The sequence below is a fragment of the Bos taurus genome, chromosome 4 (assembly GCF_002263795.3).
Source record: "Bos taurus isolate L1 Dominette 01449 registration number 42190680 breed Hereford chromosome 4, ARS-UCD2.0, whole genome shotgun sequence".
Classification (NCBI taxonomy): Eukaryota; Metazoa; Chordata; class Mammalia; order Artiodactyla; family Bovidae; genus Bos; species Bos taurus.
This window is the reverse complement of record NC_037331.1, coordinates 12,049,547-12,077,045: the sequence shown is the minus strand read 5'-3', so window position 1 is coordinate 12,077,045 and position 27,499 is coordinate 12,049,547. Positions and strand designations below refer to the sequence as shown.

The following is a 27,499-nucleotide window of genomic DNA, read 5'->3' as shown; positions in this document are numbered from 1 at the left end:
ATTGTGTGGCCTTAAGTTTTTCAGCTTAGGAAGTTTTTTATATTATGTCCATAGAGTTGCTATTAATCTTGGGGCTTTATTTTATACATTAAAGGTTTCACTGGGAATGATTTCATCGATTTCTTGGAATATTCTGGGTAAATAATGGACACTGTGTTGCTTGATTGATATATAGCACCGCCACCCTTCCCACCCATCTTCCCATCCCCAGCCCCATCCTCTAGACTCCCCTACCCTCCTCACTCCTCCTTCTTCCTTCACCGTCTCTTCTGTTCTCTCTCCACCCCTCCTTTCCTCTTCCTCCCTTCCCCATCCTCCCCCAACCCCGTCCTCCCCCAACCCCGTCCACTTGATGTCCAGCGTACGCTGAAATGATCAAGACACAGTTTGCACTTAACCACTAAATCTTTATTGAATTTTTATTATAACATCAGTTGATACATTAGCAAATAGAGAGAAATACAGAGTAAATAGCAATAAATGGGCAAGGGTAGGGAGGTGGCGCAGGGGCAGGTGGGCAGTGCGGAGTTAGGAAGAAGGGGCAGGGGTAAGAAGAAGGGCCACTGACAGGGGCATAACCAACGGTTCTTATTCATCACTTTTCTGTAACTTCCATGAATCTTTACCATCTATAGTTATCAATATCACTCCAGCAACAATTTCTCAAAGGGCATCTATCTATCTTAACTCTCTAAAGACTGCTTACAATCTCAATCCCCGGAGTTAATCCTCAGGGCAAAGAGCCTCTATTAGATTATTTTTATCCAATCATCCCTGAACTTTCTCCCACTAATTTCTATCCGTGTCCAACAGCCCCCAAAAGGTTGATCTCCCTGCAGTTCCCTTCAAGTTTATCTGAAATCTTTAGGGGTAGCAATTATAGAGGAAAGAATCACAAGGAGGTGCACATGTTTACTTATAGCGGTATCTAATAGTATCATGCTTTTTAACTAATCCCACCCACTTAAGATTACTTAATAGTCCCCCCCCAAAATACTTATGATTATATATATCCCCAAGTAAATCGTTACACAAAGAAAAAAAAAAAAACAAGCAAAGTTTCCACAGACCACTTTGATAGCTTTCTACAATCTGAAACAACAAAGAACTCTCAATCCTAACTGATGCACCTTCTTTCTTTAAGACGAAAGCGTGGCATGGTTCCCATCAGGCTCTTCATCTCTGCAGGTGGTTCTCTTCATTTCTGCCCAGGTCTTTCCAGCAGAGCGTTCTCTGTTGCCAGTCTTGGAATTCTGATGTTAGATGTCTGTGGTGGATGATGACTGGATCAATTCAGGAGTCCACAAGGTACCTGCAAACTTAAACAGAAACCCTGACTGCACTGTGGAGGTGTGCCCTCTTATTCTGCCTGCCTGAAGTTCACTGTGCCAACTCACATGATTTATTCCAACCAACTCTCCATTTTCCAGTATCTAATACAAGTACCTCATTGCTCAAACTAAACTGACCCTTCAGAAATGTATATAAACTTCCTCCACTTCAACAATCTAGCATGGTGACCTTAGCTAGTTCTCTCCAGGTCTGCCTAACAATGGGAGCTTATATCTTCTTCCTTCATTTTTTAACTAACACTGACAATTTGGGCCAAAAGTCAATCAATTTTGTCATTGTTTCAAAAGGCAGACTGTTGGCTTTGCTAGTAACTTTGATGTTTTATCATCTTTATTTTGCTCCCTTTCCACATTCTTTAGAGATTAATTTGCTTTTCCTTTCTTACGAATAAAGGCATCTTGTTGGAAAATGCCAAAAGTTTTAAAGTATTCAATTAAAACAAAGTTGATGAAAACACATGAGCTAAAGGAAACTTAATAAATTCTGATTCTACAGAATAAGTTTGAGATTACTTATCTTGAACACCTACGCATATAGATAGTATATAGAGCTATAGGGCATAGTACACACTGCCAAACAGATTTTCACAAGCCCTACAAAACAGCCAAAGGTGTGTCAGGGATTTCCTCTGTGAGTTGTTAACTCACACCACCATGCTCCCTCATGATCGTTGTCGTCACATCTCCAGACTTCCGCTTGCAGCGATGGCAATGTCCGTGTGCACATGCTGGGGCTGCAGACAATAGCCCATTTCTAGGCCCTCTGCAGCTTGAAGATCAATTGACAACTGTAAATTTGACACAAAGCAACTTGAATTCAAATGGATGGAGGATGGATTGATTGAGGTAAACTGACGTGATGCTCCAAAAAGTCCAGAAGCACAAATGCACCATTTAAAAAGAAATTAACCTAAAACACATGAGTGACTGACAAGCTTTCAGATTCCATTGGAAAAAAGAAAAAAAGTTGTTTTGGATTAAATAGCCAATTAGGCAATTAGGTATTTTCTTTGAATTTATGTCTCATTTTGTTTGATTTTTAAAGGCCCAATCAAAAAAAAATTTAAACTATAGATGATGTTAAAATAGAAGTTTGAAGATGAACAGGATGAACTATTATACAAGCACTCCAGTCTGAGGAGCCTCTTATTCACAGTGTTGTAAGAGAAGTTCACAGTAAAGAACTATTTTACACTACCTTACGTATCAATTTTAATTGATTTAAGAAGAGCTGGATAGTAATTCAATGGAAATAACTTTGAAAGCAGAGTCACTACTTTAAAACAGTGTTAAAGGACACTATCAACCTACAGCTAAAACTTTTAAGTATTTAAACATGCAAGGGTAAGGGTGAGTGATAATGAATATGTGAAGGGTGATGCTGATGAAAAGTGAAACTTCACCACTGGACTCCTCTTCATGACAGGCTATTTGAAACATACACCATATCGTTTGCTACTGCTCAAACTGTTGGAGACTGTGTTGAAACACATGCTCCCAGAAGCCTGCCTCTTTCTTCTCCATGCCATGGAGGTAAAATGGAGTCTCAGCAACCAGGCAGGAAGGCTGTCAAATCCTGCAGCAGGTAAGTGGCAGCAGTAAACACAGAGAGAGGTTAGACAATCAGTTCAAGGTAGTAGCAAGGGGCCAGGCTAAAGGAAGTCAGGCAGTCCCAGGTTAGCACAAAGCATCCAGGAGACACCAGCCGATGTCACTGGATCGAAGACAACTCTTGTGTTGTCTGTTGCTTTGGGTTGCTTTCTGAGGCCTTTCATTCACTGGCAGCTTATCGGCTCCATCCTCTACAGGATGGTAAAATACACTCCCCCTCCCCTAGCATCCTAGTGCTATAGTCTAGTGAGGGGACTGGTAATGAAATGCCCAGGTGCATATGGAGGCAGAGACAAGGACAGATGCTCCCAAGACTTCAGGTGGCACCCTTCCAGCCAATGAACAATGCTCGTGAAAATTCTTTCTGAAGTTCCAGGTCAAGGTGGTACCATTAACCGTGAGTCTCTCCTTTAAGACTTGGGTACAGGGATTTAGGAGTCCTTATTAGCTACTCATTAGCCCTCATACATGACTGAGAGGTGATCACATTTCACAAATATCTAACCACCTGGAGCCACCAACAGTCTCTGGTTACCAGGCTTTTTGTTTTGTGTGGAAGCCATTGCTGGCATGGTGATGGTAAGGTGTTGTGACAAAGTCAGAGTTATTGGGTACATATGATTTGCACCAGGATGTGAAGGCACACTCAAACATGCACAAATCCCTCTGAGAGCACTTCCTCCTGAGGCCTGAGGTGTTCTGTTGAAGGGGTTTTGCCTGCTCCCCAGAGAACTGGTCGAGTTGCCGCTCCTTGAGTCATGGAAATGGAGTCTGAAGATGGTGAAGTTTCAAAGGGTGCAGCCAGAAGATCACGGAAGCCGTTGGCACTGCACCAGTAATTGTGGCTTCCTTAATAAGGCCTCGCTCCTCCAAGGCTGTAAAGTACCTCAACTGCAAGGAAAGTTATGTCCTCCTCCTCACCTCCCCCTCAGTAAAGAAAACAGCATTTCCTGTGTTTGCATCAGCTTCTCAGTAACTCTTAAGTGAGGAATCTGACAGCTCATAATTCAGATGGTGACAGAGGTTTCAGCAGGTAAAACCCAGGTTTCCAGGGTTTGCTGGGAAGTAAACTTGTTATGAATTTTAATTAGGTTGGCAGTTACAGTGGAAAACCAGAGATAATTTGTTGGTAAATATTTTGTTGCTCCCACCAAACAGTGGAGGTCAGTGGGTGCTTTGAGATGGGTTTCAGTCCAGGGTGGCCCTGACCTTCTGTAACCATTTCAGAGGAAAGCCTGTGCTCAGGTTGGTCTGAAGGTGCAGTGGCCCAATGTAGCACACAGTCACTGATGAGAAGCTGAACAGGAGTTCATTTTGAGGGCGGAGATCCTGAAGGGCAGGATGCCTATTCACAGGGCGCTGTAAGACGGAGGCGGGGGTGGCGGCGGGGGTGGCGGCGGTGGAGGCTGCGGCGGCGGGTACTGGGGCACTGGCGGCTGGCGGTACCAATGAGGATTCCAGGTGATCATCACGGGGACATAGAGGGATCGCCCGTGTCCATCTCGCCCCACGGGGTACCAGGCGAATCCTACTGGGTAGGTCGGGTACGCATAGGCGGGGTAGGTCGGATATCCTGGAATTTGAGGTACGTATTCAGTGTACGTCGCCAGGTGAGCTTGGTCATCTAAATTTGGAATTGTGAGTCGAGGATACTGATTCTGGATGGTGACACCGTTAGGACCCCGGCAGTCGTAAGAAACTTGCAGCTTCCACCCTCTTTTCACTTGGAGAACTTGGGCTCCGTTTGGCGCGATGGTGGGAGTGATCAGCCCATCCTTCACATGTCTGGCGACGAAATCTCGCAGGGCTGCCATTTCAGATTCCGACAGTGAGTACACATGCCCGCTGGGAATACTGTGAGCTCCGGGGATCATTTCTATGTTAGGGTCCACCAGACGGTGGTCTGGGTAGACGTTCTCATCCACTGGGGTGTACACATTCTGCACGTAGTAGTATCTCACAGGCTGGTAAACTCTGTACCCCTCTACCGGGTAATAGAACGCCGGTTGTGCTGGTGGCGGGAGAGGTGGTGGTATCGGAGAATACATCCGGCAGTGGTATCTGCAATATTCGGAATCGAAGACGATCGATCGGGTGCTCCATGTGATGTTGGGATCGTGTGTGCTCAGCCAGCGCACCCCCAGGACGATGGGGAAGAACGGAGACTGAGTCACATCGAACGACAGCACCTCGCGGTGATCTCCCAAGTCGACGATCAGGTCATGTGTTTCGTGGACCACGGGGCCCGATGCTATGGGACGTCCATCAATTGCTTCTACAAGTATGGGCCAGTCCTTGATTCTCAGAGGAATGCCGTTCTGGGCCACGTACTCGTGATCAATGAAATTGCCAGAAGCGCCAGAATCGATCATGGCTCGGACGAACAGGCTGTGTCGGCCCGGGAGATGAATCTGGAGCATCACTTGCAAGTGTGGAGATGACGCAGCATCATCTTGGGGGGACCTTATTAATTCCGGCCCGGTCGCTGAAGGTCCCTCTACAGCGGGGCCGGGGAGTTTCCCGCCGGCGAAGCCTTCGAGGCCTTGGCAGGACAGTTGTCAGCGTAGTGGCCTCCATTCCCACAATAGAGGCACAGGTTCAGCTTGCGACGTCTCTCTTTCTCTTCCTGCGTCAGGCGCATGCGGGCGCCCCCCACGGGCTCAGTCGGGTCTACCTGGTGGTTGTGGTGATTGTTGACGTGCGGCGCCACCAGCGCGCGTGGCGGGGAGCGCGGCTTGCGGGTGGCGGCAGCCCGGGCCAGCCTTCTCTCAATGTGGATGCACTGGCCGATGAGCGCGGACAGCGACTTGGCCACTTCGAGGCGCGCCAGCTCTGCCTGGATGTGGTCGCTGAGGCCCTCGTGGTACTGGTCGATCAGGGCGGGCTCGTTCCAATCCAGGTCCTGCGCGATCATCTGGAAAGCATTAGAGTAGTCGACCACTGACCCCATGCCCTGGCGCAGACGTCTAATCTTGCGTTTGGCAGCCTCGCGCCGCTGGGGATCTTCAAAGACGTGCTTCATTTCGGTCATGAAGGCTGGGTAGTTGTGCATGAGATAGTGAGAACGCTCCAGTTTGGCCGAGGCCCAGCGGGCAGCGCGGCCCGTCATCATGCTGGTCACGAAGCAGACGCGCACGCGATCGACAGAGAAATCGCGGGTGCTCTTCTCCATGAAGAGCTGGCACTGGGACATGAAGGGAACCAGCATGTCTGGGTTGCCGTCGAACTTCTCGGGAAGGTCTTCTGGGCACTCCTCCTCGATAGGGGAGGCTGGGGCGGCGGCGGCCGCTGCACCGCACAGCTCAATGTCGTCCTCTTCCTCCTCGGGGGTGGGCTCCACTTGCTCCCGGAGGGTGGTGTTCTCCTCGGTGAGTTTCTGCACCTGGTTCTGCAGGTTGTTGTTCTCCTCGGACTGCTTCATGACCTTCTCTCTGAGGTTGTTGATCTCCTCTGAGAGATCCTCCCGCCGGCGTTCTCCCAGGTTTGGGTTGTACTGGCCCCTCTGGCTGCTGCAGGGGGAGTTGGAGGGGGAGGAAGGATCGTTGGGGGGAGGAGGAGGCGGAGGTGGTGGGCAGTCGGGCCCCAGGGTGATGGTTGGGGTGGGAGGAGACCTCCCGCGCGTAGTAGCTTCACTCCTGTGGCAATGGAGGCCTGTGTCCTGGCCTCCGCGTCCACCTTTTCGCCTTCTGGTTTTCAGAAGCTTTTTGTTTCTGTAAGTGAAGATAAAAGCATAAATTCAACACATACATTCAAAGCACCACAATACGATGTATCTGCTAAAGTACTTTAAATACATGAGTATTTAAAGTATCTCTTTATTCCCCTTGTTTACATCAGTATTTAATAAACAGACCAAAGCCCCACAAAAAAGATGTTAATCAATTAGGACTGTGGACAATGAAAAGCATCCTCCTCTTTGATGTCCAAATGATCCTTTCCTCCTCAAGAATCACCTGTTCATCATAATTTAACAATATGCAACTCTTATAAGCAGCATGGTTACCTTTACTGACTAATAATGTAGAGACACTCCAAATAAGAACCTTTATAAGCAGAGCAAGAAACCTTCAAGGCAAAGATACCAAAAAATTATGTAAAATAAAGCCAAAATGATAACTACTTGTTACTGGAAAAAACAGCTGCTATTCCAGCCAATAGAGAACCAAGAAAAAGAAAGGTGGAGGGGGGGGTTAAAATCACAATGACTGTATTCATCAACCCATCAAGGGGGGGCCCTTTGGCCCCCTGTCCCTACCCTGATCCACCTTTATAGAGAAGGTAACTATGAATGGTTATCAAAACAAACAACAACTGCCACAAAGGCAGCAGAGAACTGTCTAAATTCCTTTTCAAACCCTAATTAGATTTCCCCTTTGGGACAGAAATGGTACTGAGCAGCAACCTGTATATACTGCTTTCTCTCCTTATTATGCAGTCAACCAACAGTTATTGATTGATGCCTCTTAGGAGTAGCTAGGCTATAAAATAGAACATTCAAAGAATCCCAGTAATAGTGTCCCTCAAACTTACAATGAGGGTTTAATTAGATAATGCAAGTAAAGCACATAGTGCATATTCAACAACTGTTTGCTGATATTAATAAAGTTATTAATAAAAACAGAAACTTTAACTTTCTATATAATGAGGCTGAGATTAAAACAGGGAGGGGCTGCAACTATGGCAAACTGGGTCCCATATCCCACCTAAAGATACCATATCCCACCTAAAGATACTCAGTTTTTTTAAAAAAAGACTGTGTCCATACGGGTGAATGACTGTGTGAGTGGGAAGCGAGGAGGGAACTTATTGCCCTAATTATGGGTAGGGTGACAATAAATTACACATATATAAATTAGCACACAGGGGCACGTGTACTTCCTGGAAACAGGGTTAAATTCACTTAGAGTAATTATTTTAACACATCAATGATTTCTAAAATGGGCATTGAGTGTTCATATTTGGAAAACTAGGAAAGTGCTCAAAACTTTAAAAATGGAATATATAAAGCCCATAGACTGCCTATTCATTACATTTTAACTTGGCAGTCCTTGCTACCTGTTCCTTTCTGTCCCACCAAGACAAAAACAGACAGCAAATTAATTATGCAAAATAAAGCCACAAAAGTAAACATGCTATTCAGAGGAGTTAGGTGAAAAACTGCTAATATTTCATCAATCCGGTACGGGTGGGGCGGGAAGGTGATGGTAATTAAACATGGTACCTGGCTACAGAGAAATACCCCTTCCTCCTCCTCTTTCTGAGACGCCTCCAAGTTCTTTAGCCCCTCCCCTGCCCCAGCCCCACCACCCACAGCCATTTCCCCTTATGCCCTAGGCTGTTGGTTCGGCCTCTTCAAGGAGGCTATGCAGCAAGCAGAGTCCTTAAGGGACAGAATTACTGTGCCATTTTAATATTTTTAAACTGTTACTTAATTACTTTAATAACAGACTACGGAAACAATTAACAGTTGACATTCAAGATAAGACATTCAAGTTTAGAAAAAATGAGATGTAATTAACACATCATAGCCTGTGACATTGTTTCATGTCCAATTGCTTAAAGACGATTACATTGGTGACAATCAGAATATGAGGTCACCAAATAATGCCATTTTTATTAATTAAATGAAGTGTTTTAATGTCCCATTAAAAAGCAACTAATAAGCACAGGTCATTGTTTCATGTCATGATGACTGAGGTGCCACTTCCGTCATCAAAACACTAATACTTTCAAAAGTTAGAGACAAGACTTTGGAAAAGGCATTTCACAGCACGGCCTGGAGCAGGTCAGAAAGGTTAACCACCTATATGTCAATCACAGTCACTGGGGTGGGCTTTATTGAGGCCCAGGTCTGATGGTTTTCACATCTGCAAAAAAAGGACAGGACAAAAATAACAATACATTAGGAAATCAGTAAACAATCACTGAATTGTTTATGGAAACAGCAGATCAGTAAGACCTTAAAATTCAAATGCTTTTGGGGACAGGAAGATAATAGAAATGTGAAAAGAGACTGGACAATAGGGAGGGGCTACAGCTATATCACTTGGGGATGAATACCTCCCCCCACCCCTACAAACTCTTTTAACTCTTGTATGATTTTTTAAATCCAGTGCCAGTCAAACATTCAGGGCCTTATTTGACCTGTGAGATCACTAGTTTGAGGTCCCTAACTTTTACCAGGCATCAGGCTTAAGGCTCCCACCCCCAGGGTTTGTAATTTTGGGGTGGGACTCTTAAGTCCTAAAAGAGTCAACTGCCCAGAACAGAGTTGTTTAACCATTAAAACTGATAGGGTAGTGGGCAAGCAAGTTAAGAGCCGAAGTAAAGTTTACAAATGTTTAAACAGCAACCGGAGCACCAGATGACAGGCAACAGGGGCACTGTGACTTGATCTGAATGACAAGACTATGGCTCCTTAAATGCCTCCTTAGTAGGGACTGGATTGCAGAGGCGGGGTCAAGAGGCCCCATTCCTAAAATAAAACCTCAAAGAACACACAGCATATAGCTAAGCCACCTGGGACAGATGCCACCTTTACACATGAAAAACAGTTCAGTACCACTCTATTTAAGAATTAAATACATTTGATTAATCTTTGACTCTTCACAATGATTTTTGAAACTTTCTATTCCCCCCACCCTACCCTCCCTCAATGCCCCCACCAAAGACACCAAAGCACAACAGCAGCAAAAAACCCATCACACTAGTAAATGATACTTCACCAAACAATGCTTAATTGTTTTACATTTGCAAATGTCCACATTTCTTTTTGAGAACTGTACAGTTGATGAAATGCAAATTCTAATAATATGCACATTTTAAAAACCATTGTTTTGAACCTCTTTATAATGCAGACACAGAATTTCCAAAGAGAAGAGGGGTTAGGGCGGCAAGGTGGCCAAATGGAACCTGGGGATTTGAAGCTGTAATTATGACATGTTATCCATATATCCATAGACTATATACTTGTTGGAGGCAGTGTGTGTGTAGGGGGTGATTGGTTGGGAGTGACAAATTTGGGGAGCCAATGCTTCCAAATGCCCCTGTAATAGTCCTGGTTCATGGTTTACAACATATGGAACCAGGTTTTAAAATTTCTTCATTTAATTAGAAACATAAATATCTAACTGGCAGTAAACTATAAATTTGTTTTATACAGATATTTTAAAATGCCAGCTAAAACCGTCAATCTGTATTGTGTAATGTAACCACTTTGTTACATTACACAAATTTTAAATATGACAATTATGTACCATTAACTAAACCACTTGCCCCAAATTTAAATAATTAGCTTTGCTTTTTAGTTTATAAAAAAGCTAATTATTTTTAGTGTTTTGAATTAACTTAGGTGTTTTGAATTATAATTACAGCTTACATTATTCAAACTTAAAAATGCAATTTTTTTTTATAAGATCCTGTTAAATGTGAGCAAGATAAAACAAGCAGCGTCTTGGACAACCCAGGACAACAAAACACCACAGGAAAGAGCCCGGAACAAAAAACCAGAAAACACCTGCACACACGGAGGAAGACACTGAATAAACCATTTTACTCTGATCATTTAATGAACGCCCACAATATGCCAGACCCAATTAATAATATGTAGGCAAGTCAGCCAGGGCTAATGCCCTAGAGATTCCAAGAAAAAAATCCAGAAATACACATCATCCTCCTTTAGAGGCCAAGCCAGTAGCACCAACAAAGTGACTTAAAACTCCTGTGAAACAAAGTTCAAGTTCTTTATTTTGTATTCACCAAAGCATCTGATTCCACTGGGTCCCAACACAAAGGTCCACTAGTGTGTCCAAAACACTTTAAAAAGTTTACTTTAAAGAAATTAAATTTTTATTAAGATTTTAAAAAACCTCAAAACTTAAAAATGTTATTTTATTTTTCATTTGTAGTAAAAACATTTAGCTAGACTGCCTTTAGAGGCGCCAGCCATGTCAGTTTGGAAGCACCTTTCATATAACCCACTATCAGGAATTTAAATTGTGGGTTTATGTTATTTAATATATACAAAGTGCTTATAAAAAGTGGCTTTTTAATGCCATGTATAATTGTTATTGTTGTTAACTGTCCTTATATATTATTATTATATTTATTAGACACCAGTGGATAAAAGGCAAAACCTGCGCAGAAGAGAAACCACAGGAGAGAAACCGCAGGAGGGCGGGGCTGTGCAGCCAGGCTCAGGCAGCGAAGGTGCGCAGGCGCAAAAGGGGTTGGGGGGGGGAACCCTGATGAGATGGCTGGGGGCGCGCACTGCGCAGGCGCAGGCGCCCTCTGGAGAGGCGGGGCCATAGGCCAGCTCAGAAGAGGCAGGCTCAGGGTGGGGCCAAGTTTTGAAAGGCGGGGTCTGGACGAGCTACCTCAGAGGAGGCAGGCTCAGAGAGAGGCGGGGTCTGGAGGTGCCACCTAAAGGAGGGGGGGGTCAGGGGAAGGTGGGGTTTAGGGAAGCCGCCTCAGAGGAGGCGGGCTCCGGGGAGGCGGGATCTAGAAGGCGCGCTCTGGGAAGGCGCGCCACAGAGGAGGCGCGCTCGGAGCAGGCACTGGGCGGCGCTAAGCCTGCTCTGAGCAGATACTGCAGAGAAGGCGCGCTAGGATGGGCGGGGCAGGTCTAAGACGGGCTGCATGCCTCTCCCAGGATCCCCCCTCCCCAAACCCCTCCCACCAGCTTCCACCAGCCAGATTCATTTCATGCAACAAGAGCAATCACCCCCAGATCCAGTCCCCCACCACCACCCCACGCCTCCCAATACTAAGCAAACCAACAGTTTCCACAAACTGTTGCTGGATGCCAATTCGCGCCATCACTACAACTACACCACCACTTCAATCAAGTGCAACTAAGCAAGGCAGCCCCGCCACCACCAAAAGATTGCCTTTTACGCTTACAGTCAGAGCCCCTCCACTCCACTGCCATAGCAGGAATGGTGTGGGCAGAATGTTAAACACTAATTTTTGCCCAGGGCTCCATTTTGTCTAACAGCACCATCATGCAGAGAACCGTCCTAGAGAAAAACATAGTGGGAGCCATTCCAAAGGTGTGTTAGAGACAAAGGGTGGGGTTCCTCTAAGAACAGAGTGATCTTACTCTTCAGCTCCTGTCCGCTTCAACTGGTTTCTTTGTAGCGCAAAACAGTACAGCTTGTCTATTTCTGCAGCTGTTATTACTCTGTAGCGCATTTTAGGTATAAATCGTTCCACAGCTCGTGTACCTCTGCGGTTCCTGAGTCTCGTAGCGCAACGAAGCGCTGTTGTAGTGCTATCGTATCATTTTTGTAGCGCTAATCTTCCACAGCTCACATTTTGTAGCGCATTTAAAGCGCAAATCACTCATCAGTCTGTGGTTCATAAATCGCGGCAATTCATAAATCGCGGCAGTTCATACTGGTTTCAGTGCAAAAGAAGCGCCCATCAGTTTATAGCGCATTGACGCGCCCATCGCTTTGTAGCGCACTGATGCGCCCATCAGTCTGTAGCGCATTGAAGTGCCCATCGGTCTGTAGCGCATTGAAGCGCCTATCGGGTCTGTGGCGCATTTGAAGCGCTTATCAGTTTGTAGCGCATTTGAAGCGCTCATCAGTTGGTAGCGCATCTGAAGTGCCAATTAGTTTGTAGCGGATATCACTTTGCAGCACATCTGCAAATTGGTCTGTAGCTCATGTCCGTCTGCAGCTCATGTCTGTCCGCAGCTCATATCTGTCTACCACCCGTATCTAGACTTAGGTACTAGGAATCAAAGCCCTGAAGGCTTGGATTCTCCACGCAGTTTTGGGGTGCAGCCAGTGAAGGCGTGACAAGGTGTGCGTGGAGACATTCGAGGCGCTATTCCATCTTCCGCAGTTCTCGATAAGAACGGGGAATGAACGTGATCTTAAAGAAAAAGAAACATCCTCACCGCATACTCACCACGCGAGGACTCCTCTGCGAAGGCTGGAAAGACGGGGTCCCACACCTGTGCCAGGCGTGGGCGCCGCTGGCTGCTCGGCAGCCCGGAGTGGCTCCGGACGCGAGCCCGCTCAGCGGACCTTCCTCGAGGTTCGGTGGTCCGTCTCCGCTGGTCTCCTCAGGTCGTAGTCAGGTTTCTTCGACACACACCAACCGAAGTTGAAGCGCGTGTACCGGGAGCGCCGACCCGGAGCTTTATATAGGCTGAACCGAGGAGGGGGGCGCCAAATCCCAGCGTGCTCCGCGGGTTAGGGGGGGTGGAGGAGGAGCGGGGGCGGAGGGGATGGGGGGATGGGGGAGATGGGGGTGGGGGCGACGGCCCCGCTACACTGGCCCGCCGCTAGAGGGAGTTCGGGATTAAGGAGGGGGGTGCAGGATGCTGATGCTGAACTGGCCGAGCTGGGAGGAAAGAAGAAAGGGAGGGGAGGGGAGAATCGAGGACGGCCGGCCTAGCCAGGCCAAGAATGCAATTGCCCTGGTGGTGGGAGCTGGGAGACCCTTGTGCTTGGACGGGACAGGGTCGGGGGACACGCAGGATGAGCCCCGCGACCACTGGCACCTTCTTGCTGACAGGTTAGTGTCCCGCGCGCGACGGGAGGTCCTGGGGCCAACAGGCCGCTGCTTCCCCACCCCCCCTTCCCGGGTTTGGGGTACCTGGGTGCATTTTCTGGGCATGAGCCCCTCGTGCTGCAGAGTCCTCAGTGCACGCTTCCTCCGAGATGCCCCGCACCCCACTTCTGGAACCCTGTGCTTCCCTTGCCAGGCTTGACCCCTGGCCTTTTTTCTCTGCGCCCCCGGGGGCCCCTCCCTGCCCAGCAGCACCGAAATTCCATCTCCAGTTTCCATTCCCATTGCCCCCCACCCGTCCCCAGCAGTCCGGGTGATGAACCTCTCCGGATCCCTGCCTCAGAGGCTGGGGGTCGTCGACCATCTGGGGGTTGGGGGCTTACCTTGCGAATGGGGCTCTGTGGCCCAGAGGCGAGCCCTAGGAAATGGGTGTTGAGCTGTGCCCAGCTCTACCAACACACCACATCTTTTTTTCCCCCTTTTCTTGAATCCGATCTGGAGGGGACATAAAAATATGCATCTGACACGCCTAATTCTCCTTTCTGCCTAAGCGAATTTCTCGGCAACGGAAATCTCGTTTTTCTTAGGTTTTGCGGAGCAGGGAAACGGAATCGTGAAATGCTAGGAGCTAAACAGGGCATTGAGGTCAGGGTTAACCTCGGCTGGGGGCCAGAGACGCTGAAAACACAACGGTTTGCCCCACCAAGTACACTATTTCGAGAAAGCGAAAACAATTAAAAACAGCTGTGGATGCCTCCAGTGTATTTGGCGGGCTTCGGAGACTCCCAGCTACGGCCTTTTGGTGATGATTACGAGGTTTACGCAGAGACATGGATCTCTCTGCAACGTTACGTTTTTCTAAATCTTGTAGGGTGAATGAATACCTTTAGTCACGGTAACCGCAAGTTTAATCCTTTGAAGCGCGTTGCCAAGATTTGGCCACAAATATTTGTGTATGTTTATAAACGTATGTATTTTTCTCTAACGTATACGTTAGAGAAAATTGCAGTGAGTTACGAGACTAAAATACTGATGAGGAAGGAGCTGAAATAAAAAGCCTTAACGTGGATTTCAATTTAGGAAAGTGTTAGGCACTAAGAAAAGGGACAATCTGTTGATAATCTTAGTAAAAGAACTTTAAGTTAAAATGAAAAACCAATTGTCTACAACTGCGTGAGGTTCCTGAGACACAGATGAGACACAGATGAGATTTGTATTTAAAGGCTAAAATAGCAGATTTGAGTAACATTGCTATATATTAATTTGTACATAGAAGATAGATAAGAATTTGACCCGTTGTAGATGACAGAATGGTAGAGATCTCAGTTAAAGCCAGCCTTTCTAAGAGTAAACAAAACTCTAGCACATTTATTGAAACTCTGCTTTTTAATCAGAAATAAAATATTGACCATCAGATATATGAATAAATGAAGTGCAGATTTCCAACACTGAAAGATACCTTCCAAGGAAGTTGGGTGAATATAATTATAGTGTTTAGAAGTGCCTTAGTGTCTTTCCATGCTTAGGATGTTCACTCTTCCCTGCAATGTTGAATGCTTTCAGGATTTCTTATGTTTTCTAGAATACTGTTCTGGTGACTGCCAGACCGTCAAATTCTTCCTACTTTTTTAAATCCAGGAAAGTTACTTCATCTAGTTGTTTGGTAATTGATAGACATTCTGTTTCTAAAAAATGAGATTAAAAAACAGGATAGGTGATAGAAAAAACTCAGGTTTAAAAATCAAAAAAGTTTCACCAAGTTTGAATCTATTTGAATTTTTATTTCAGAATGTTAGCCAGGACTTTTTTTGGGGGGGTAGGGTGGAGGAAAAAAACCCAGCTTTAGTGTTTATCTTTATCATAATAAAAGTAATTCCTATTCATTGTACAAAATTTAGGGGGAAAAAATCCAGAAAACTGGAGGAAAAAAACACCTCAAAAAGAAAATCAGGATCACCTGTAACCTCTTTATCCTGTGACAACCCCGGTAAACATTAGGGACTCTACTTTCTCTATATACATGTGCCTAAATAATGTATATTTTTCATAGAGTTGCACGGGTGTAATTTCTAAAAATTAAAAATGGGGTCAAGTTAATTTCCTCCATTTTTTTCTCTTCAAGGAGCCTTAGCTTTCTAAATAACATTAAATTTTTAGAATCTTTTTAAAAATGGAAATAATAGTGATTACTTTTTCTAATTGAAATTTAGATGAACATTAGTACAAAAATATTTAAAACCAAAGAACTGAGAGTTTCCTCTGATCTCACTATTCTAACACACACATAGTAATCTGGTATATATCCTTGTGTTTCTTATTCTCTATATATGAAAACATTTTTACTTTGCTTAGAAATAGATTTTTCTAAGGAAAAAAGCAACAATAGATAGTAGCTTTGAGAAAAAAATTTAATCTAAAGCAGCAAAACAATATCAAACATAAAAACAAAAATACAGTGTTAATAGGTAAATACTTGAGATGACATTTTCATGTTACCTAAAGCACAGAACAACATTAAAAATCACCCCCACATAAATACATAAGAATTTAAAACACTCTTTTGATATTTGATGTCATAAGTGAATTTTGGATTTTCTCAGATAGTTCCCAGTGTTATCTGTTTCTTACCCGTCTTGCACAAGATCACACGCATAGCAAAAAGAGATGCTAATATGCATTATTTACTTTATCAAATACTACTGGGCATTGTATGGGAACATTTTAATCCATTTTAATGAGAATTTCCTGTGGATCTATGAAGCTGTTGATTAACTACCTGTGTTTAACTTCAAGTGTAGTAGGAAAATTGTATTTCAAATCCAAGTGGGATGTTCACTTGTCAAATAATAGCTTTCTAATTGGATATTTTACTTATTTAAGACAATTTGCCATGTATCTGTGAAGCTGTTGATTTACCTTTTATATTTAGCTTAATGTCTAGAGTAGGAAAAATATACTTCATAAAAAGTGGAATTTTCACTTGCCAAACAATAACTGGACTTTCTAGTTAGACATTTTATCTGATTTAGATGACAGTTTGCTTTGGATCTGTGAATCTGCTGATTTACTACATGCAATTTGACTTAACTTTTAGTGTGGTAGGAAAAATTTATTTCTCAGCAAAGTAAACTTTTCAGTTGTCAAATATTAATTGGACTTAATACTTGATCATTTTATCCATTTATTATAAAGAGTTTGCCATAAATCTAAAAGCTGTTGATCGACCTCATCTATTTACTTTAAATTCTAGTGTGGTAGGCAAATTGTTTTTCTAAGCAAAGTGGAATTTTCACTTGTCTCTCGGACATTGAAAATTAGCAAGGGACAGCACCAGAGAAAACTGATGAGAAAGATAACGCATATCCAGTTTCTAGCACTGGTTTTAACTGATGAAAACCAGGCTTGAAATAAAACGTTGAAGCAGTGAGGAAACCTTGACATGTTAAAAAATTCTCCGTCAGTTATTCAGATGGGTCGGGGTTTTAAGAAGTGCAGTATTTATGGATCGCATTTTCTCTAAAATAACCAGACACTTTGTTTTTTCTTCTTTTTTACTAAGCGTCCATGCTTACTCTGTCTGGTCCCTTTTCTTTTAACTTACTGTTACCTCAGTTCTAAACACCCAAGGGTAGATTCTGTTGTTGATCTTATTACCCAATCTTGGTGTAAAAAAGGACTCTACGTGAATAGATAACATATGTTTACATGTCCGCTACAGATCCCTGGGCTGGAGCTCTGTGAAGTCCAGAGCTTCACGGAAATATTAACATGATGCTTTTTGTTTCTTTCTGTCCTTTCCAGCTTCTCCAACAGAGACGTGACAGAAAGACCGGCAGACACGGGCAGGCAGGCAGACAGAGAGACATGGACAGATAGACACACGGGCACACGCACATGCAAGGCATCAAGGCTTTTTCTAAACTTTAGGATGCAGTTCTTCTGTTTGCTGCCTCCCTGATTTCTAGAAATATTAAGCCACAAGCAGCACTGCAGAATTGAAAAAAGGAAGCTAGTGTTTCTGAAGATCAACAAGTCTTTTCAAGTGACTGGTTTTCCCGATTGGGGTTTTCAGGATGGTAGAATCAGATAGAGGCTCAATGCTCTTAAAGTTGTTTCACGCGGATGGCTTCTGAACAGCTTCCACACACATTTCTGTCTGAGCAAAATTCCGGGGACTTCAGGTTTTCAAACAGTGTAACTATAGTAAAGACCGTGTTGAATAAAAAAGAGTAGAGTCTCCACAGTCTGACACGAGAACAAACATTTGCACTGATGTGCCTTCCCTTCTAGTCTTTGTTCCACGTGCATATGTATTTTCACTTGACTCTTAATTTTCGTATGTGTAGATTTTTTACACTTTGCTTTAAAAGATAAATGAATCTTGCTTTCAGCTAAGCATTTGTCAGGGCTTTTCGGAGGCTCTCGTATGTAAGATGCTGTATAGACAAGCAGGATTGCTTTGTGAGCCTGGGGCAATCCGAATTGGTTACTGGGTTTGGGTCTGAGAGTGGTCCCAGGTGAAGGATCACAAGCCTTTGCCCTGGGTCTTCTCTTTTTCAACATTTTTATGGATAGCTTTGATGAAGTTCTAAGATGCTTGCTTTAAAATCCATTGTTGACTTCAAAAAAGTCTATTACAAATAGATAACAGAATTGAGAGTTAATATGGTTTAAGTAGGCTACTATTTAGAAATATATTTTGTAGCAGTAAATGCCTCATAATTCATTGGCCTGTATAAAGGAAGGAGATGACTTTATATGGTAGCAGTTTTTGAGGAGAAGGACAGTTAATATGAACCAGTGGCATGGTGGCTGCAAAATTAAAAAAAAATTAAATTTAGATTCCAGTAATAGTACAGTGTCCATATGTCACAAAAATTAAGAGTAGCCTGCTCTAATTAACCACATGTGTAGTATTGTGTCCATTTCTGGCTGTCACATTTAAAGAGAGACATTGACAAATTAGACAACTTCCAGAACAATCAGTGGGGATGGTGAGGGGTCTGGCAATCTTGTCATAGGAGGTATCCTCAAAGGGTCTGGAAACGTTTAGCTTAAAGACTAAAAGTAGACATAAACTCTCTTCTGTTTGCTTCAGAAAGCAGAACCAGCTGTAGTGGGTGAAAGATAGAGATGGGTTTCAACTTGAGACCTTTCTAACAGTGAAGCTCAAGAAGGGAATCAACTTAGCACCTTTCTTGGTCTCTTTATTTTCAAGTGCCAGAAATATTTATCTTTCTTGCAATAAATATTTAATTTGAGGCCATGATAACATTTTAGTGCAGGACAGCAGAGACACACTGATGTCACGGTGTAAACATTTTATTTTTTCTGATCAACTGTCTAAAAGAAAGAGTAGTCCTGTGGGTTGCAGGTTGATTTCTTACAACTTGCAAACAGCTGCAACTGGACATTTTAACGCATGCTTTCCTCCCTTTTCATTTCATTTCAAACGTGAAAATCTGAGAACTAAAGTGGCTTTCAGTTGCTTCCTGAAATTGTTCCTTCCCTGGTGTTTCTCACTGCGGGTGTCCGGGGGGCGCCCTGGGTTAAGGGGGAGCAGACTGCTGCCAGCCGCTGGTACAGGACAGCTGAGCCCTACGCTGCTAGAGCCTCTTACCCAGGGGAAATGTGAGGCCATTCTTCTTCCTTCTGCAGTCCCCTCTTCTATGTCCTTGTAATACATAACAGTTACAATTTTTAGCTTTTCACTCGCAAAGAAAACCTTTCAATCAAAAGTAGGCCGCTGACCTTGTGCTCTTTTAACTCCCTTTGAAGTGAGCCTGGTTCGTCAGTGCCCTAGGAGCACCGGCTTCATGTCTCAAACATGTCTTGGGGCAGATTTTCTTTCCACCTGCCTATGGATTGTTTATTTTGATTACGATCTCCAACTGTGAAAATGTGATTGATTGCTCAAAGTTCCTTAGTGGAGTAGGCACATAGGACCTCAGTTCTAAGAAGTGGTAAGCCCAACACGTCTCACTCCACGGTGACGATTTTTATGCCTGTGAGTGACCCTTGAAAACTAAGGGGATTCTGATGACAAATGTGAAGAAGGAAGACACCATTCTTCAGGCATCTTTTAAAATCAACGTTGTCATGCTTCTTTGACTCCTGTCCCTTCTCCCCACACCCAGAACTTTCTCCTCCACTCAGATTGTGAGGTCAGAGATATGGTCACTCGAACCCTGAATATGTGAAGTGTATTTTTAATGTTAAACATGTTCTCTTCTCATTTTCTCTATCTTTTAGAAAAGTGTAATGCACTTTTGTGGGCTTGTAGTAATGTGCTGGGCAGCTTGCGACGGCCGATGGCCCGGCTCCCAGTTGTTGAAGATGCCACAGGCGTCCTGAGCTGAGCTCATATTTCCGAGAGAGAAATGCTCAAAGCCTGAGTGCCTGGCTTGTCAACGCTCGTGCACCTGATCTGCAGGAGGCTACTTGCAATTCCTTGAATGCAGTACTTGCTCCTGCTGCTGGGTTTGGGAAGTAAATAATCCCCAGTGTTTAAATTTTAAAACTTCAGGAAGTTACCTTAGGAAATAAGCAGGTTGCTACGAAACATGTACTGCTGGTATACTTGTTAATGTTATATTCTTGCCAAACTCAATGTTAGAAAAGTGCTGTTTTCTTCTTGGGTCACTTTGGTAAAAATCTTACGTTTTATGTCTTCATCTGAGAATTCCTATGCAGTGTCTATGCAATAGTGTTTAAATGTGTTTCATCACTTTAAAAGCACTCATCTTTAGCATGTCTCATTTTCTAGTTAATTGCCTTGGACTAATCAGTTTTTTTAGACTAGCTCTTTGGCATTCTGTACCACGGATATTGCCCCCTCTTGTGTTGTGACACGGAAGGCAGACATTTCTCTTTTCTGACAAATGAAGCCTCTCATTTCAAAAATGTTTAGGAGTTAGGCAGCTCCAGTGTAAATTCTTTCCCATTCTTTAGCTTTCCACTCATTCATTTGTTCACCACTTTGATTCTTATGGAGATTTGGAGTTCACTGTCAATTTGAAAGAAGAGATCACAGTTAATTTTGCTATAGCAGTTCAAGTGAAATATTTTAGTTCTCTGGGATTTCTTCAGCAATAGACAGAGAAGTAAAAGTTGATTTTTTTTTTTTTTTTACCTTGGAATGCAGAGGGAGAGCAAAATTAGCCCCAAGGTTTTTCATTTTTCTTTTCTCCTTAGCAAATTGGCGCTCCTCGCTGTGCAGTAAAATGACAGTGGCTTTTCTCTCCTCTGAAAGAGTTAATCGATGTAGCACTTTACCATCTTTCATCTTCTGTAGTTACAGAGCTGATTCTAATCAAAGGCCAGTACTGCAGAAGTAGAAGCAGAACAGGTTGCTACATGTGCTTATCAAGATTTGAGATATATGTTATTTTTGTCTAGCCATTGACATTCTAGGAGTTTAGCTTACAAAGATACTCCTTTGGGTGATGAAAAATAAAAGTATAAGGATATTTATATTGATGGTAGTCAATGAAAAATTAGAAAAAATCGTGGCTCCTCTTACTAGCTAGTACTTCTTTTATTCAGTTATTTTTTGAGTGTTGACTGGTTTTGAGACTGTGTTAAATGCTGTGGAATACTCGGTCCTAGATTAGGGAACTTTTAAACTAGGGTGTTGACAAAGATTAATCAATCACACATATCAATGTGCCCTTAGAACTATGGTAAGTGTTACAAATACTAATAGAATTTCTAAGCAGGGGATTTGGCCAGTCAGGGGGATTAAGGAAGGCTTATCTGAGAAGGTACTCAGACCTGAAGGATGAGTAGATGTGAGTGAGGTGAAGAGGAAAAGTATATTGGAGGTCAAAAGAAGAGCTCTGTAGAGGCTCTGTAGCAGGGTGCCCTAGCAAACAGAAGGTGCTCTAGAAAGTCCTGTGAGGTTGGTGCCCGGGTAGAAGGGGAAGCACAGTATGAAGAGGCTGGATGCGGGGGTCAGGGAGCAAATTTTGCTGGGTCCGTTAGACTGCCTCAAAGAGTGTAATCTTCATCCTAAAATCTAAAACCTACCTCTTGGGAGGGCTCTAAGCAGGACTTGATCAAATTTGCGTTTCAAAAAAGAGCACTTTGCATTGTGATAAAAGGATTGGAGGGGTCAGAATAGAAGCGGTAGTTCCAAGTCTACTTAGTAATGCAGAGCAGAGAGGAAGAGATGACCTCCCTTGCTAGAGTAGTGGTGGGGAGGTGAAGTTTGGAAGAACATGTTGAGGGGTAAATAGCAATAGGAGTGGGTCAGGGGTTGAATTTTGGGTGGAGGGTTACCAGAGACGATTTCTCTAGGAAAAAAAATCAGGGATGATTTCTAGATTTCTGTTATATTCATGAGAGTGAGTGGTGACGCCATTCTCAGGATAAGGAATGCCGGAAGAAGACCAGACTTTAAGGGAAAGATCGGGAGCTTGAGGTGATGATAAATACATTATAATTGAGCCACAAAGGGTAAAGCTATGCAGTCTTAAAATGTGATATCATGTAAACGTGTCCAAGATACATGCTAGGGAAAAAAAGTGTGGTCACATCATGGGTAGAAAAGCATGGTATGTGTGTGTTTATATGTGTTTGTGTCCAAACATACATTTATATATGCATAGAATATAGAATGATGTGAGCACTGTTGAGAGGGGATACCCTTAGCAGTGGCGTTGGAGGGACAGCAATAGATATGTAGGAAGGAACTTTTATATTTCATACCCTCCTGGTTATACTCTTTGGATGTATTACAGTGAAAATGTGTGGCTTCTATAATAAAGAAAAATAATGACAGTTTCAAATAAGCACTCATTATTACTGTATTTCTATGTTTTTTTATTTTGGACAGAATTTTTTCCTACAGTTTTACTTCCTGAGCCCAGTCGCTCTTACTGCTTTGCCTTTTAATCCTTTCCCACTAGATTGCACTGTTAGGCTAAATTTCAGTCTGCATCATGTTTTGTATTCTGCCTTTCATTAATTTTAATAATTTTGAAACAGTCCAACATTTTGCAGATGGGGACATTAAATTGTTATGCATATAACTATTGCATGTTTTATGTATCCCATTTTCAAAGATCTCAGTGGATCTCAAGGATCTCCTTCTTCATCTAGTATTTTTGAGATAGAATATAGATAGTACTGTATCCTATCAGTGAAAACCCAGTATGTGCCTCGCTTGGGCTCTTAAACCACAAAGAGAAGTGGATAACCCTCCCTTCTCCACGAACTAGTTTATTAAACCATTGCTTTTTCTTTGATTGGATGTTTCCGTTTTTCTCCGGTTTTGATATGTGATGCAAAGTTGAATCTTGTGCCCATGCAGTTTTTGTTTTTGTGGCATTATTTCCTCAGAATAAATACCTAAGAGTTTATGACAGTCAGACAGTACAGATGTCAATATAACTTACTTCTCATTCCACCTGGCTTTCCTCAGAAGGGTTAAACTGCGGCTCTCCACCAGTTTGCCTTGGCAGATACTGGGAATGAAGACTTGCTACCATGCCATCTTCTTAGCCCTGTGGAGCCTGGAATGGTTGGAACCCCTGGGCGTTTGTCTCTGCTGGAGAGCAGCCTCCAGCGTTTATTTCTCTCCGCCATACAAATATCATTTTTTCATGTGTCTCCTGACTGTGAAGGAGGCAAAAAAAAAAAAAAGAATGCTGTATTCTGTAATGCCAACTGCAGTGACAATGGTTTTTTCATTTGAATGTCTGTTTTTTAAAAAAACAAAACACATTTAAAGAAATCTAAACTTTCCTTCATATTAAGTGAAGTTTAAGGGTAATAACAACTCATTTTTTTTTGAGAATGTCATCGTGCGCTAGGCACTCTTGTCAGGGTTTTATGTATATTCACGATGTCTCTATGAGGTGAGCACTGTTTGGTTCTTACCAGTTGAGGAAACTGAGGTTCAGAGACTTTGAATAACTTGCCCAGTGGACAGAAACTGGGATTTTGAACCCAGGTGCTCTGTCTCCAGAGATGCTGATTTTAAACACTAAACACCAGCCTTTCTGTGTTCTTAATTTTTATTTCACTCTGAAGCCTAAAATCTTACCAAGCTTATGCTAAAATTATGAAATTCTAATAACTTTACATTATGTTAAATAATTGTTTATGTTCTGCCCTGCCACGCTCTGCTGTTTTAACAAAGTTTAGAGGCTTCTTATTTTGGCATTCTCGGTTTAAATTCTTGCTGTTATACTTCTCTCAGGAATATTTTTCCTTGACTCCCTTGGAGGTTGGGGTGGACAGTTCTCAGCAAAGCCATTTTTCTCTCCGTAGGTTCCAGCTAACCTTTTAACTTTCTTCTTTTAATGAATTGTTTGTGTCTGTACCTAACACACAGGATTAATTTCCATGGGCATTTCCTCATTGCTAGCTATTTCTAATCTAGCACTCAGGGAAAACTTATTTTGTTCTAGAAAGAAAAGTAAGTTGAAGAGGACCTACTGGTAATAATAATATTATCTCAAATTACATAAAATACGTAGTTCACAAATTGCATCCTCATTTAACCATTTGGGGATAGTATTGATGAGTAGATGATGGAGTCTTTGCAGTCAGCCAAGAAAGGGGTTCAAAATCCAACTCGGCCTCTTACTAGACATATGATCTGGGATTAAGTCATATAATTTCCTAGGAGTTCTTATTCTTATTTTAAAATGGAACTAATAATACCTATTTTACATAGCTGATGATGTAGGGATTGAAATAGTTATCTAGAAAACCTTTAGTACCTTGCACTTAGCACATAAAACTTGGTAGCCAGTGATAATGTCAGCTAACGTTTTTAAGAGAGGAAAATATAAAAACAAGATTTCAGTGTAAGAGACAGTTTACAAAATATTAAGGACAGTTGCATGAAAAAAGGAAGGGAAAACAGAAGGCAAAGGAGAGACATAATGATATGGGGGATGGTGAGAGAGGGGAAGAGATGAGGGGGGCATGAGCTGTGTATCCCATCTGTGCTCCCCTTTGTGTTCTCGTCTGTGTCCCCTTTGAGTGAAATAGGAAAAGAGTCTGATGAAACAGTGGGCAGAGAAAGACATGACAGTTCGGTTCTAAGGTAAGTATATTAACGAGATTACATTTCATTTGGCGTATCCTGCTATTTACTTGAACAGTGATGTCGGACTAAGTTACTATTTATTATTTCTATCCCTTGACATTTTGATTAGATCATCAGCAATCAGTCACTATTCACAACTCTTCAATGGCTTTTATTAAATAGCAAACCCCACCTCCCTAAGTCAGCAAATTATTCAGGTTTGGGAAAGAGTAATGTTTCTTCAGAGAGTGTTTGCCCCCGGCCAGATGAGATGTAGTCACGCTGCTACGAGACTCCAGATGAATCATGGAACCTTAAGACAAACTTTAAGTATTGGATGGTTTCTAGGGAATTTAAGGTCCTGCCAGCCACCATTGGATTCATTCAGGCTTTGAGGATTTTTGAGAGGGAGCATTGAAGAATTGGTTAAATTGTATATCATGCTATGTTAGCTAATTGTGTGACTGTCTTAGTTTGGGTTTTGTAAACACAAGATTCATTTTATTCTTTGCTTTTGTATTTATGAATTAGAGCGAAACTCACATCCAGGTACAACTGTAGCTCATGAACCCAATGAGCACAGTGGAGTTCCTTTCAGGATTTCTGAGGATGGTCCATTATCTTTGGAAAAAGTCCAAGAACCAGTCTATACAGGCTGACATTTTTCTTTTTAAACACTAGATTTAATCTTGAAATGTAATGTATAGAATAAATATTTAAAAAATTTGAGCCATTTTTTCCCATCCTAACAAAGGAAATTTGTTCTCATAGAAAAAAATGGGGTGATCTTTTTCAATGAAAATCAAAGTTATTAAAATACTAGCTTTTTTCCACCAGTAAATATTCTCCATTTCTTAATGTACAGATTGTAATAATTTTTTTTTAATTTAAATAATCTTTTAGTCAATAAAGAATAAATTTCAAAAAGTCTTTTTTTATTAAGCATAAATGAACTAAAGGGGAAATTCAAGATCTAAGGAAGAAGACCGTAGTCACCATTATAGAGATTATAATAATTTTCTACACAAGGAGTTAGTTGGGTTGATCCATGATCTTGAATGCGTAACAAAAAATAGATATTTCAGTATTACTGAGATTTCTCCCTCAAGGTGTGGGACTCGAATCTTTAAGCAGACATGTTATCCATGGTGTTGTGTCTTGCCTTTATTGATGCTGTCTGGTAAGCAGAGGCGTAAGAAGTTGTCTTTTTATTGAGATTTATTGGACTGTGGTCTTATGTGGTCAAAGTAGGACTTTAGATGGATCAATATAAACTTTAAAAAAATGAACATGCTCAAAGCAATGCCAGCCTTAAAATAGAGCTTTATTTTTAAGATGTGTTTGAACTGTTTTGTGCTGTGCTCAGTTGCTTAATCATGTCCGACTCCTTGCAACCCCATGGACCATAGCCTGCCAGGCTCTCCTGTCCATAGGTTTCTCCAGGCAAGAATACTGAAATGGGTTGCCATTTCCTCCTCCAAGGGATCTTCCCTACCCAGGGGTTGAACCGGTGAATCCTGCATCTCTAGAATTGGCTGGAGGGTTCTTTACCACTGAGCCACCTGGGAAGCCTTTTAAAATATTTTACCCTGCCTCTAATTTTTAACAATTGAAGCACCAATCAGATTTGAATTTTGAAATTTGTCTGTAAAAGTCAAGTAGACTGCACTTACACAGGACCTGGAAAGTATGAGCCATGGTGTGTGGGTTCACCCAGCAAGGGTGTACAGTGGCATTAAATCTTACGAGTTTAGTGAGGTTCTGAAAGCCAGAGTGTAAGACCAAAAAAATTCCATAAACTTAAGTTACCCAAGTCAATCCTTTAAGCTACTATAAAGTACATATGTGTAGTTTTGTGTATATAACTGAACAATTACTCTTAGGCACAGCATGGTCTGAGAACCACTGGACTAGAATAAAGAAAGGAACAAAAGGGGTACTGTGTGGACACACACCCCATACTTTTTTTATGGTAACTTCCCAATTGATAAAGAAGTCTGGAACTCTGACAGTGCCTGCTTGCTTGCAGGATTTACTCCATTCTGCTTTCACTTTCATGCGTTGGAGAAGGACATGGCAACCCACTCCAGTGTTCTTGCCTGGAGAATCCCAGGGCCGGGGGAGCCTGGTGGGCTGCCGTCTATGGGGTCGCACAGAGTTGGACACGACTGAAGCGACTTAGCAGCAGCTATAGGATCAAGTGTCTGTAACCTTCAGACATGCTAATACCTTCTCTTGGTTTTGTAAGGATTGAACTAGACAATCTACATGAAAGCACCTAGCTTGGGACTAAATGATGCGATAGATTTAAATGTAGGTGGTGTTTTTCAGGTCCACATAGATACTTTGTTCTTCGAAGAGTTATGGAGGAGAATTTGGCTACCTGCTTCGTGTCTGTCTAGGTTGAGATTTCTCACTGCCCAGCAGTGACTTTCGTGTTCTTTCAAATTGGCTACACGACTGAAGCGACTTAGCAGCAACAGCATGGGCCAGCTGGAGTTAAGAGAGAGTGAAGGTTTCAGTGATAAGGTTACCCCTACATCTGGCACCTTTGACGTACTTGGTTGAATATCTTATATACTCTTGGGTTCTGTGAGGCTTCTGTTGGTCTTCTAGAGTTCGTATTTGTGTGTGAGAATCACCTGATGAAATTGTGTAACCCACCTCAGCTGGACTCTCCATGGTGGAATCGTGAATATGTGTTTTAAAATTCTTTGTTATACATTTGATAGGGTGTGTGAGAATATGTATTTTTAGAGAGCTGCCCAGATGATTCTTATGTAACCGGCAGGTTGCCTTTGGAACCCAGCAATTAGGAAAAATTGGGGGGTGGGGTATTTTGCCACAAGAGACCATGAACACTTCTGACCCTATTTCATGTTAAATTCCTTGGGAAACGACTACGGTATTCTTCATCTAGATTTAAAAGGATATAACTTCAGTTCTTAGGTGACAAAACCATTTATTAGGC

General features: G+C 42.7%; 2 protein-coding genes across 12 annotated transcripts in view; one reads left to right on the top strand and one right to left on the bottom strand.

The window, feature by feature from the left end:
• Positions 1-386: 386 nt before the first annotated feature.
• On the bottom strand, positions 387-13,092 carry PEG10 (paternally expressed 10). 4 transcript variants are annotated; one of them, NM_001109815.5, is made up of 2 exons: positions 12,871-13,092; positions 387-6,673 (listed from the first exon to the last, which is right to left on the bottom strand). In NM_001109815.5, exons 1-2 carry the CDS (start codon positions 12,873-12,875, stop codon positions 5,461-5,463), a joined length of 1,218 nt encoding a protein of 405 aa, NP_001103285.1. In that variant the 5' UTR covers positions 12,876-13,092; the 3' UTR covers positions 387-5,460.
• Positions 13,093-13,358: 266 nt separating this feature from the next.
• Positions 13,359-27,499, top strand: part of SGCE (sarcoglycan epsilon) — a 71,275-nt gene continuing 57,134 nt past the window's right edge. For 7 of the 8 annotated variants that reach the window (XM_010803992.4, NM_001075145.1, XM_015468070.3 and 4 more), the window contains 1 exon segment: positions 13,359-13,493. In XM_010803992.4, the coding sequence (XP_010802294.2) occupies positions 13,385-13,493 (109 nt within the window). In that variant the 5' untranslated portion in view covers positions 13,359-13,384. 8 annotated transcript variants of the gene reach the window in all.